The sequence below is a fragment of the Leptidea sinapis genome, chromosome 28, assembly GCF_905404315.1.
Source record: "Leptidea sinapis chromosome 28, ilLepSina1.1, whole genome shotgun sequence".
In the NCBI taxonomy this organism is placed as follows: Eukaryota; Metazoa; Arthropoda; class Insecta; order Lepidoptera; family Pieridae; genus Leptidea; species Leptidea sinapis.
In genome coordinates this window covers 4,646,571-4,659,502 of record NC_066292.1, presented here as the reverse complement: position 1 = coordinate 4,659,502, position 12,932 = coordinate 4,646,571, and the positions used below count along the sequence as shown (strand labels likewise).

The 12,932-nt window shown below is 40.5% G+C and overlaps 1 protein-coding gene across 9 annotated transcripts in view; it reads right to left on the bottom strand.

Moving 5' to 3' along the window:
• LOC126973096 (uncharacterized) overlaps positions 1-12,932 on the bottom strand; it is a 95,793-nt gene that overhangs the window by 35,192 nt on the left and 47,669 nt on the right. For 2 of the 9 annotated variants that reach the window (XM_050820230.1, XM_050820238.1), the window contains exons 10-15: positions 12,472-12,593; positions 10,453-10,575; positions 7,487-7,644; positions 6,611-6,739; positions 5,838-5,994; positions 1,574-1,751 (exon numbers count right to left, since the gene is read on the bottom strand). In XM_050820230.1, the coding sequence (XP_050676187.1) occupies positions 1,574-1,751; positions 5,838-5,994; positions 6,611-6,739; positions 7,487-7,644; positions 10,453-10,575; positions 12,472-12,593 (867 nt within the window). Of the gene's footprint in view, positions 1-292; positions 405-475; positions 606-658; positions 789-841; positions 972-1,024; positions 1,155-1,207; positions 1,338-1,390; positions 1,521-1,573; positions 1,752-5,837; positions 5,995-6,610; positions 6,740-7,486; positions 7,645-10,452; positions 10,576-12,471; positions 12,594-12,932 lie in introns of those variants that run through there. The other 7 variants (XM_050820231.1, XM_050820232.1, XM_050820233.1 and 4 more) reach the window with 7 other exon arrangements.

Genomic DNA, 12,932 nt, shown 5'->3' with positions numbered 1-12,932 from the left:
CAGTGCTCTAAACAACTGAGCTAACCGAGTTACGTATCGTCATAAAATTTTGTATGCTTTGTTCATCTCTCAGGTTGTAACAATATACTGACTGAAACATACATAAATACATATTATAAACATCCATGACTCGGAAACAAACATCCATATTAATCGTATAAATGTTCTCTCTAGTAGGTAGGATCGCTAACCAATCGGATATACAGGTATGGATGGCCTCTTATTGGTGATTATGTAGTGTATGGCTTGTGTGCAGATAAAGATTGAAGCTTGGAGAGAGAAGCATTATTACCGGTGGCCAGCAGTGCTCCCACAGGCACGCGCTCCGGGCCCGCGGCTCGCTCCGACAGCACGATCAGCTGGTAGCCGCTCAGAGCCGCGTCGTGCGCCTCGCTCGACACGCGGCCTAGTGATTATGTAGTGTATGGCTTGTGTGCAGATGAAGATTGAAGCTTGGAGAGAGAAGCATTATTACCGGTGGCCAGCAGTGCTCCCACAGGCACGCGCTCCGGGCCCGCGGCTCGCTCCGACAGCACGATCAGCTGGTAGCCGCTCAGAGCCGCGTCGTGCGCCTCGCTCGACACGCGGCCTAGTGATTATGTAGTGTATGGCTTGTGTGCAGATGAAGATTGAAGCTTGGAGAGAGAAGCATTATTACCGGTGGCCAGCAGTGCTCCCACAGGCACGCGCTCCGGGCCCGCGGCTCGCTCCGACAGCACGATCAGCTGGTAGCCGCTCAGAGCCGCGTCGTGCGCCTCGCTCGACACGCGGCCTAGTGATTATGTAGTGTATGGCTTGTGTGCAGATGAAGATTGAAGCTTGGAGAGAGAAGCATTATTACCGGTGGCCAGCAGTGCTCCCACAGGCACGCGCTCCGGGCCCGCGGCTCGCTCCGACAGCACGATCAGCTGGTAGCCGCTCAGAGCCGCGTCGTGCGCCTCGCTCGACACGCGGCCTAGTGATTATGTAGTGTATGGCTTGTGTGCAGATGAAGATTGAAGCTTGGAGAGAGAAGCATTATTACCGGTGGCCAGCAGTGCTCCCACAGGCACGCGCTCCGGGCCCGCGGCTCGCTCCGACAGCACGATCAGCTGGTAGCCGCTCAGAGCCGCGTCGTGCGCCTCGCTCGACACGCGGCCTAGTGATTATGTAGTGTATGGCTTGTGTGCAGATGAAGATTGAAGCTTGGAGAGAGAAGCATTATTACCGGTGGCCAGCAGTGCTCCCACAGGCACGCGCTCCGGGCCCGCGGCTCGCTCCGACAGCACGATCAGCTGGTAGCCGCTCAGAGCCGCGTCGTGCGCCTCGCTCGACACGCGGCCTAGTGATTATGTAGTGTATGGCTTGTGTGCAGATGAAGATTGAAGCTTGGAGAGAGAAGCATTATTACCGGTGGCCAGCAGTGCTCCCACAGGCACGCGCTCCGGGCCCGCGGCTCGCTCCGACAGCACGATCAGCTGGTAGCCGCTCAGAGCCGCGTCGTGCGCCTCGCTCGACACGCGGCCTAGTGATTATGTAGTGTATGGCTTGTGTGCAGATGAAGATTGAAGCTTGGAGAGAGAAGCATTATTACCGGTGGCCAGCAGTGCTCCCACAGGCACGCGCTCCGGGCCCGCGGCTCGCTCCGACAGCACGATCAGCTGGTAGCCGCTCAGAGCCGCGTCGTGCGCCTCGCTCGACACGCGGCCTAGCGCCCGCTCCAGGCCGCCCGGACCCTCGCTGCACGGGAACGTGCAGTCTATCACCTTTGTCTGATACATTCAAATAGCATGTTGTGATACAAGTGAGCTAACTTGCTCATTATACACGAGGCTGTGGGTTGCAAGCCCGAGCCGTAGACATATGCGTAAAACCAGCCGAGTATCAATTTTTTTTATGGAATAGGAGGGCAATTGAGCGTACGGGTCACCTGGTGTTAAGTGATCACCGCCGCCCACATTCTCTTGCAACACCATAGGAATCACAAGGAAGGTGAAAGCGCATTTTTTGAAGGTACCCACGTCGTATCATCCCGGAAACACCACACAAGGAAGCTCATTCCACAGCTTTGTAGTACGTGCAAGAAAGCTCCTTGAAAACCGCACTGTGGAGGACCGCCACACATCCAGATGGTGGGGATGATATCGTAACTTATGGCATGTCGTGCGAAGGTGGAATTCGGCGGCAGGAATTAGGTTAAAAAGCTCTTCGGAACACTCCCCGTGATAAATGCCGTAGAAGACACACAGTGAAGCGACGTCTCCACGCAACGCCAAGTGATCCAGCCGTTCACAGAGCGCTAGGTCCCCGACAATTCGAGCTGCTCTGCGGTGCACGCGGTCAAATGGATCGAGCTGATACTGGGGTGCTCCAGACCAGAGATGACAGCAATACTCCATGTGTGGTCGGACCTGCGCTTTGTAGAGCGCTATAATGTGGGCCGGCTTGAAGTATTGCCGTGCTCTATTTATGACGCCCAGTTTCTTCGAAGCCAATTTGGTTTTGCCGTCCTGATGGCCACGGAATTGGCAATCGCTCGAAATTTCGAGACCCAGTATTCCGATACTAGGCGAGCCTTTAAGGGTAGTGTTGTCGAAGAGCGGTGATACGGCAAATGGGGTTTTTTTAGTGGTAAACGCGCAAACTTTTCTTGAGTCTTCTGGGGGTTAAATTGGATCAGGTTACACTTACCCCATTCCGTGACCTTCTCGAGAGAGGACTCGATAGAAGATACAAGTTTCTCCCGGCACTGGTCGACGTTTTCCCGAGAGAGACCTGCATGGCCCGTGTATACGGCATCACCAGTGCTGTCGTCTGCATAGCAATGTTTGTTGGCGGTGTCCAACATATCATTGAAATGCAGAAGAAACAGCATGGGAGATAGCACACAGCCTTGGGGCACTCCAGCGTTCACGGGCTTTGGATTCCAGCAATAACCGTCGACAACGACCTGTATGCTGCGCCCAGTGAGGAAGCTGGAGGTCCACATGCATAAAGCTCTCGGGAAGCCCAAATGATGGAACTTTTGCGAGGAGCGCCTTGTGCCATACACGATCAAAGGCCTTCGCTATATCCAGGCTAACTGCCAGGCCTTCTCCCTTGCTTTCAATAGCCGCCGCCCATCTAGGTGTTAGGTATACCAGAAGATCGCCAGTCGACCGACCATGGCGAAAGCCGTACTGTCGGTCGTTGATCAACTGGTGACCCTCAAGGTATACCAAGAGCTGGCGGTTAATTATGCTCTCCATGATTTTGGAGAGTAGGGAGGTAATAGCAATAGGCCTTTAGTTTGCCGGATTCGAACTGTCTCCTTTTTTTGGATCGGATGGACAAGGGCTGACTTCCATGAGTCAGGTATACGCCTTTTGAATAAGAGTGCCGGAATAAACGCGTTAGCACCGGCGTCAACTCAGGGGTACACGTTCTAAGCACGATTGGAGAAATGCCATCCAGCCCGCTCGTCTTCCTGACGTCCAACGAAAACAGAGCTCGCCGAACAGTTTTCTGTCTGAACTGTACTTCAGGCATGGAGCTCTGACACCGCGGGATGGTCGGCGATGATTTTCCGTCGTCGTCAAGAGTCGAGTTAGAGGCAAAAAGAGTGCACAGGAGATCGAATTTCTTTTTTGCCGTATGGGCCAGGGTGTCATTCCTCATGTGCAACGGCGGCATGGGCGGCTGGTTGAAGTTACCAAGAGCAGCTTTCGACAACGACCAGAACTTGTGTGTTCCGGTCGGGTAACTGGAAAGCTGCTCGCCAATTTTGACGACGTGCTTCGATTTCGCACGGGCGATTTGCCGCTTTAAAAATCTGGAGGCACGGTTATATTTCCTCTGCAGAACTTTGCAGTTTGGATCCCTTGAGCCCAGCGCCGCAATTCAAGTTCGATACGCCTGTTTTTTGCAGTCAGATGCTGCTTTATCTGACGCATCGAACCAGGGCTGTGATCTGCCACCGATCGGTACTACAGAGCTTGGTATAAAAATATCAATGGATCACATCGGCTACTGCAACGGCGCAGGCATCCGAAGGGAAACAAACCCTGCCCCAAGGGTAGGATGCAAAAAAGGAACGCATCCTATCCCAACCTGCTGACTTGTAGTGCCAAAAGCGGCGGGTCGCTGGTGGTCTGCGACGTTGGCGTCGGATAGGCACTACACTCCTGAGCAGGCAATGGTCGGACGTTCCGAAAGGGGCGTCGACAGAGACCTAATAAGGACGGCATGTGGCAATCCACATCCAGGAGCCCGGATACAATGTGTGAGCACGTTACTCACGAGTTTCATACGCACTTTTTCAACACACTTGCAAGGAAAAAACAAACATGTATTGCACAAATCGTTCAAACTAAATATGAAAAGTATGAGAAATGGCGCGCAAGATATTTTTCACTTCTTGGGCTTGAAATTGCTTATTTGTGCACGATATAGGCTGCACAAAAATCGATTTTTGTGCACAAGTGTAAACGTCTACTCATAAATGTATCTATATTAAGGCAAAGAAAATGAGCCATACAGCCAAACACAATAAAAAGTTCAGAGATAGAATTTGTTATTTTATAATATTTACTTTAATTTATTTGCCTCATGTGTTTTTCAAGACATATAAGATATTAAAATTTAAATAAAAAAGAGAGGGGTTATTTAATTAATTAAAAAAAATATATTTAAAAATTAATTTAATAGTCGGCTGTATAGGTCTGGAGCCTAAGCCTAATATCAATGTCGTAAGATTAAAAAAAAAGCGGCGGGAATCGGGTCTAGTTTTTTCGTGCATTTATAAATTTCTTCAAATTTGCTAAAATTGTTAAAATGGCCAGTGAAAAAAAGGATTTAGCACTCTCTGCTAATACTGCAAAATTCTGAAAAATACCTTTAATATGCCGGCAAAAACTATTTACTTCAGTATTCAAAACTGTACTAATTTTACTTTGAATATTAATTAAAGAAATGTGATGTTATACAACTGTTTTATTTTCTCGCAATCGCAATGAAAAGCAGAGTTTATAACTCGTCCACAAAACAATTTTATCCTCGACATTACTATCAGCTCTCGTCTTCGGCTCGGGTTGCTAAAAGTCTCGGATAAAAAAAGTTCGTTTTGTGCACTCTCTACAATTTCACTTCTCATGCTCTGAAATTGCTTATTTGTGGACGATATAGGCTGCACAAAATTGATTTTTGTGCACAAGTGCATTAACGTATCTACTCATAAATGTATCTATATTAAGGCAAAGAAAATGAACCATCCAGCCAAACACAATAAAAAGTTCAGAGATAGAATTTGTTATTTTATAATATTAACTTTAATTTATTTGCCTCATGTGTTTAAGACATAAAATATATTGAAATTTAAATTAAGGTTATTTAATTAATTAAAAAAATATACATATTTCAAAATTAATTTAATAGTAGGCTGTATAGGTCTGGAGCCCGAGCCTAATTTCAATATCGTAAGATTAAAAAAAAACGGCGGGAAACAGGTCGTGTATTTTCGTCCGTTTAGGTATTAATTTCTTCAAATTTGCTAAGTGTTAGACAAAAATGTAAATAGATTTTTAGCGACATAAAATCTCTTTGTTTATAAAAGACACTATTACCTGGTTAAATTGAAAATGCTCTGTTTATTCTGATATAATTTGCAGTTAGGTACTAAGATAACTTTCTTGGGATAATGCTATTATGCACTAGTGCGTAATATTATTATGCACGTGTGTGTTATAGTTCAGTTTATGGTCCTAAGAACGATGTAATAAGGCTCACTTTACAAGCAAGTATGTTGAACATTTATTTATGCAATGAATCTAAATATTAAAGTATGTATAGCTACAAAAAGAATAGAAAATATTTGAATGTACCTTCCAGCCGCGATGGTTCGTCATCTTAAGCGCGTTGAGATCCGGTATGGACAGGATGGGTTGCGGCAGGAACAGTCGGTGCACGAACTGCGCGCTCGGCTGCAGAATGTTGGCAGTCGGCCCGATCGGGCACATCAAAGACATTACGATCTTCTCTCTGCACGAAAAGTTTGAATCATATTCAGACAGATTTCAGTATATAATAAAAAGCTTTTAATAAGATCCTACATACCTTAAGATTTTTCATTCACGAACACCTAGTAAATATGTAAGTCATAAGCAATTCTTGGGAAGTTTTAATCTGATATATTTATATAAAAAAAAATTGGGCAAGATGTCATACACTCAACAGTACTTTTTGCTGTCTCACGATAAACGCGGAATGCTTCTGGGATCTGTGGTAGGTCCATTTTTACTTCTTGTTTACATAAACCCAAAATAATATTCCCCCTAATCCACAAATTCAGGTTATTCCTTGAACTTTGTCATGTACAAATCCCAATAATATCATACTAAGGTATTAAAACACTTAATACGGGGCGTACCAATAGTATATTCACCAGTTACATAATAAGTCAGGTCACAGTTCTATAATAAACTTATATGACGCGTCCTTGATGGCTTAGGGCGACATCTATGAACAATATCAAACACTATTCGATTACAAACATTAACAGTCAAGTATTGATCTCTTGATCAAAGATTTCACCCATTGGCCGCTGATGATCATCGCAGTGATTTATAGTGAAAAGAAGTGTAACAACAAATAATACCTGAATGGATCTATAGGCGGGTTGGTGACCTGAGCGAACAGCTGCTTGAAATATTCGTAAGGCAGCGGCTGGAACTTCGACAGACAAGCGAGCGGTGCGTCGTTGCCCATGCTGCCCAGCGCTTCCTTTCTACACACACACAACAAAAATACCAATTAGACAACAGATAATCTAATTGCAAAACAAATCTTACTATTGTTCTTCTATCTCTGTGGCTATTACAATCTTATAGTGTATATTTTAGAGAATCAAACAGCATCAAAATCAAGTCACTAAACCAGAAAGCAAAATATTTTATAACCAACAGTCGTAATTAGAACATTAAGCAGTCTAAACAGAATGGGCGGGTTTCTTTCACACAATGACCAGCAAAAGCTATGTTATAGTTAGAGCAATTTCACTTGATTCCTGGACCGAATTTCAGCATTGCATCAAACATTACAATCACAAATACCATCCTGAACATTTGCACTTGTGTGTGTGATTGATCAACAAAGCGGTTTGCAGGTAACTTTCTTCTGCTTACAACTAAACAGTGGAATAAACTTGGCATATATATACTTTCACCTCACTTTCACACGAAGCTCACCAGTTTATCAACAATCGACAAAACGGCTTTAGCTATAATCACTTAAAATCAGGTGACCCGTAAGTTCGTTTGTCCGCCTCTTCCATGAAAAACATCCTTTCGTGGTGACTTCAGGCCCACAATGGTTTGACCTAAAAGACCGGTAACACTTCTGTGATTCCTCTGGTTATACAAAAGAGCATAGACAGTGGTGATCATTTACAATCAGTTCAGATGCCCACAAAATTGATCTCCCATTCCACAAAAGGAATGTAAAATGGTTGTAAATAAATACATGAATGACTAACTTGTTCTGTATCATCGGCAGTAACAGCATGTTAATACTCTCGATGGTGTATCCAAACAGACCGAGCCGCTTGTCGGAAAGACCGGATATCGCGTCCCCGCGCCCGTTTACTGATCCGTTCAGGGATGATACAGACTTGTGGATGTCTTCCATTGTTATCTACACATATTTAATTATAAATAAATATACTGAAGCCTATAATATAAGAAACACCTAATTTCTATAGCAATGCTATAATACACAGTATTAATAGTATATAGTAATAGTATTTAAAAATAATCCGAAAATCAACAATCTAACCTATAATTCGTCTAGAATATTCATTCTAACAATTAATAAGACAAATACTGAATAATATCAATATTGCTACGAGCTAACAAATTATTGTTAAACTAAATTCGCTTTATAGTAGTTTGACATGTATCAATATAACCTAACAGAATCTTTGGGCATGATTTTTCACTTATTTTAAAATTTCGGATTGAAATGAAACTTTTTAGTATCTTTCTATATCACTAATCAAAGACCGGTGAAAAAAGGCGTGGTTTACATTATTATGATTTTTTTTTAATTTTTAATAATAATATTTTTGTTATAATTCGATTTGAAATGAAGGAAGAAAATAGTAATTAGTAGTGTTGAAAGTTTAGTAGCCCATTTCATAGTATATGATGCAGAGGAGGTCATATTAAATATATATCATAACGAATAGATGTAAATATTTTTATACACTTTTCATGTATTTCAAATGTCCAATATTCAATTTCTTTTTTGGTATAATACAAGTAGACTATGATGAGTCTACGCTCATTAAACAATATGCCATACAATCAAGAAAGCCCACACTTAACTTATTACCCTCATACATTATACAAACAGTTATTATTTTATGAGCTTACCATCTGCGTCCAACAATAAAGCAGCGAAACAAGTTGCCAAATAATAGGTTATATTAAATTCAAAACATTGTAGTATTTATTACATAGAATAGTATCAAAATTAAATTAGTAAAATAACGCGTATATAGATCTAGTATGTTGCTAAATGAGAAGCACTAAAATAATAAATATATAAAAAAAAATACGGGTTGTACTGCGGGAATGCCGGCAGAAGTGAAAACTTGAACATAAAAGTTGTGCATTTTTTTTAAAGTTAGAGACTGAAAATCGACATTTAGGTTATTAGCTTTAAATAATAAAAATCTGTATCAGTCATTTTGGGAAATCCCCTATTAAGGATGTTAAAAAAGGGGGTAAAGTTTGTTTATAAAAGTTGTAACCATAGTTATTTCAACTTGAAACTTGAAATGTAGGTTCTTTATAGAGGGGAGTGCAAGAAAAAGGATGCTGTGAAAATCCCCCACCCCAAACGGGGTGATATGCGGGATTGGAAGGTTGTATGAAAGTCCTATGTTTTTAAAGTTAGACGTAAAAACGTTATTTTGGAAAATCTCCCCTTAAGGGTGGTTAAATAGCGGATGAAATTTTGTATGGGAAAGTTTTAATTATTGTTAAATTGAAGTTTGGTAGGAAATTTTGGGAGTAGGTATCAGCTAAGAAGATATTTTACAATAATCCTCCTAAGGGGGTGAAATTGGGTTTGAGATATCGGATGAAAGTCTTATGAAGTTCGGCCGTATTTTTTGTAAAGGTACCTATAACAATTAAAGTACCTTTGACACCTACGCCTTTCGATGATAAAATTATTAAATAAAAAAATTGTTATATTTAGTCATACAGAAAAGGGATTGCTTGATGGAGTCAAGACGGCTCATTTTGCTTTCAAATTACCTCAGAACCTGAACACGTGCTTCGAGAAGCCAAAATTATTGTATGGGATGAGTGTACGAAATATATAAGAAAGGCATTGAAGCTATAAATAGGAATCTCCTAGATATAAGGAATTGTACTACTTTTGGGCGGAGTCACGATACTATTGGCTGGTTACTTCAGACAGACGTTGCCTGTTGTTTCACGAGGGACACGTGCAGATGAACTGAAAGCTTGCCTTAAGTGATCAGTTCTATGGCCTAAAGTTAATATTTTGTCCTTAAAAGTAAATATGGGTGTCTTTCGTCAACATGATTCAAAGGCGGAGGAGTTCTCCAATTTGAAACACAATCTAGACCCTCCAAAACTTTGCAATGGAAAGAGACTTTAGGTCAAGACCTTGCATAAACATGTGATCGAAGCCACCATTTTTAAGGCCTCAACCAAGGGGAAACAGTCATTGCCCCTAGAATTGATAGCATTGGATTAGTAATTTGAATTGAAACTATGCTACGCGATGACAATAAATAAAGCACAGGGTCAAACTTTGAAACTAGCCGGTATAGATCTCAGAAATGATGGCCAGTTGCAAAAAACAGAGTTAGAGTCTCCAGAGTCAGTTCACCAGATTTTTCTTCAACCCGAAAGAAGATCAAAAAAATTTGCTAAGGGGGAGTTTGGAAAAAATAGAAGTGATAGCTCTTTATTCCAAAGAAAAAATGTAAATTGCGACCTCTTTAGGCATGAATTATGAAGTGCGATTTTTCTTGCGGTAGGACTTTTGTCGATAAGTTTTATTATCATACATATGTGAGTTGTAAAGGGAATCAATAGAATAAATAATTGGCTACTAATTAGTTTTGTCCGTAAATTATAATTAACAAATATAAAATGTAGATGAATAGATCATCATTAGCATTATTAGAATATCAAGCTTGCATGTATTATGGGACCCACTGATAGAGATAGCGTACATGTTGGAAACTTAGTTATAGTTGGAGAACGAGATAAAAGTAACAAATATGCAAATAGTAAGTATGTCCAAAAAGGTGGAAGAAAACAGATAAATATAAAACAAACGGAATGAATTGTTATTAACAATGCAATTTCTTAATAAATAAAAAAAATAGAGTTATAACCAATACAATAGGAAAACAACAGAAGCGTTCTTCTCATTTTAAAAGTATTGCACACATACCTGCTCCTTGAGCCACTCAGAGTGTGGTCGACTCTTGGCTATCTTGGACTTAATCTCAACATCCTGGATAATCCTCTTTTCTTCTGTGTCCACTAACAACATACGTCCGGGCTTCAGTCGGCTCTGTTAACAAACATTTCGAGTAAAGTTTTATAATAATAATACTATTTACGTAAAATAATATCTATATGTTTAAAAATGAATTGCTGTTCGTTAGTCTCGCTAAAACTCGAGACCGGCTGGATCAATTTTGCAAATTTAGGTCTTGAATTATTTGTGGAAGTCTAGAGAAGGTTTAAAAGGTGCTAAATTAAATAAACACAAAAATTTGTTTTTACTTTGATGTGTCCATACATAATTTCTATGAGAGAATTTATTGACGCACGGTTTTACAGTTCTGCTGTGAAACATATTCATTACGAAAGCAGGGTGCATATTTTACGAAGTAATCTTTGATGTTATGAAATATTATTGACAAATTCATATAAAAACGTTATTTTATTTATTATATACAGAACAACGTCTGTCGGGTCAGCTAGTTGAATAATAAAAAAGATTACCATTTATTAGGCACTTCAACAGAATACATTAATACAGGGTGGACCAAAAATCCGTTTATATTTGAATCGGTTGCCGCGTCTAGCAGCGGCGGCGGAGGGGGGTGTAGGGGTTACGCATTGCAAGAACGGCCAATGGGAATTTAGTACCATGGCGTCGTTCAGCGGTAGTCAACATGCGTTTTGTGTACGCAAGTACTATCGAAACAACGATTCTGCGACCTTAGCTCAACGAAAGTTTTGTAATCATTACAAGATACGACACAAAAATCAAGCTCCATCAGGTGTATTAATTAAAAAATGGGTGCTCAAGTTTGAGAAGACGGGTTCAACAATGGATTTTCCTCGATCTGGCCGGCTTAGAACGTCGAGGGACCCCGAAATCGTGTAGCGAGTAAAATCGTCTGTTCGTGACCAACCTGGACTTTCAACTCGAAAGCGGTCTGCTGTCCTTAACGTGCCAAGACAATGATGTATTCTACTATTATGCATTCTCACGAAAGATTTAAGTCTACATTCCTATAAAATCCAAATGGTGCAGGAATTAAGGCCTCAGGACCATGCCACTAGGTTGCAGCTTGCGAACGAAATGGTAGAGCGATTCACCAGTTTTACAAACATTTTTTTCTCAACAAGGCACACTTCCACCTAAATGGGCATGTTAATAGATAAAATTGTCGTTATTGGAGTGACACTATGTCATGGTGATCAAAAACCCCTGCATTCCAGTCAACCAACCCAGTAACTCTTGACGAATTAAAGGATCGTATTCGCACAGAAATCCAAAACATCTCAACAGAAACATGTAAAGCTGTTATCGAAAATTTCCGCTCTAGATTGCAGCAATGCCAGAATAATGAAGGATTGCATATGGATGATGTGATTTTAAAGAAATAAATTCCCCTTTTGTTTACTATCGAAAACAATAAACAATTTTGATCTACTGTAATTAGTTTTTTTTAAATCATCATTCCAATTATAAACGGACTTTTGGTCCACCCTGTACATTTACAAATATAAACTTAACATTATTTACAATTCTAATATGCACACCTATAAGAGAAATGCACAGCAATGACTAATGATAATTTAAAATAAGTGTTTTATAACAAAGTTCAAATGAAAGTAAATGTGAAAATTAATTTAAGTTACTAGGTTTATAGTTAGTTTATATAATGACTTAAAAGTAGTTAAATTTAGAATATCTATTATATTGCTTGACATGTTTGTTTTGTTTTCGTAATGGCTTCATGTAATAAATATAATTTATTTTCAATTTTACGCTGAAGGAAACGCGGATTTTATTAAAAAAGCAAACACTTATGCAGCTATTATCGCAACATAATCTTCATGGCCATTTGTCCGAATCGTATAGGTATTATAATAATATTAGAGATCACCACAATAGGTCTTAGATTGGATTATATTAGTTTGTAAGCCGGGAGTGAATAGCTGCACTTACCTTATGTATAACTTTGGCGGGCTCCACATCGTAGACTCCGACCTCTGAGGCCATCACCAGCACGTTCTCGCTGGTCACGTAGAAGCGAGACGGACGCAGGCCATTGCGATCCAGGATTGCTCCTAGATTTTTTTTATATTAAAAGTATTAGAAAAGTAAGTTTAACCTGATTGGACAGATAATCCGCTGCTAAAGTGCCCTTCTGAGCTTTCGCATTTTGACGTTATGTCCGGTTAATCATTAATTCAAAATTTTAACTGACAGGTCGAAACTGATGATGGATGTACATGATCCTTTCCTCAAATATACCAATGTTCGTAGCTATTTTTAGGAAAACTTACAAAATAAAAAGGAAAATAATGATGAATTTGGTATGTTGCTCAATAATAAGTACTAAAGTAATAAAAATTACAAAAAATATTATAAAAATTTGGTTCATCGCTTTGCATACTGTCTTCATT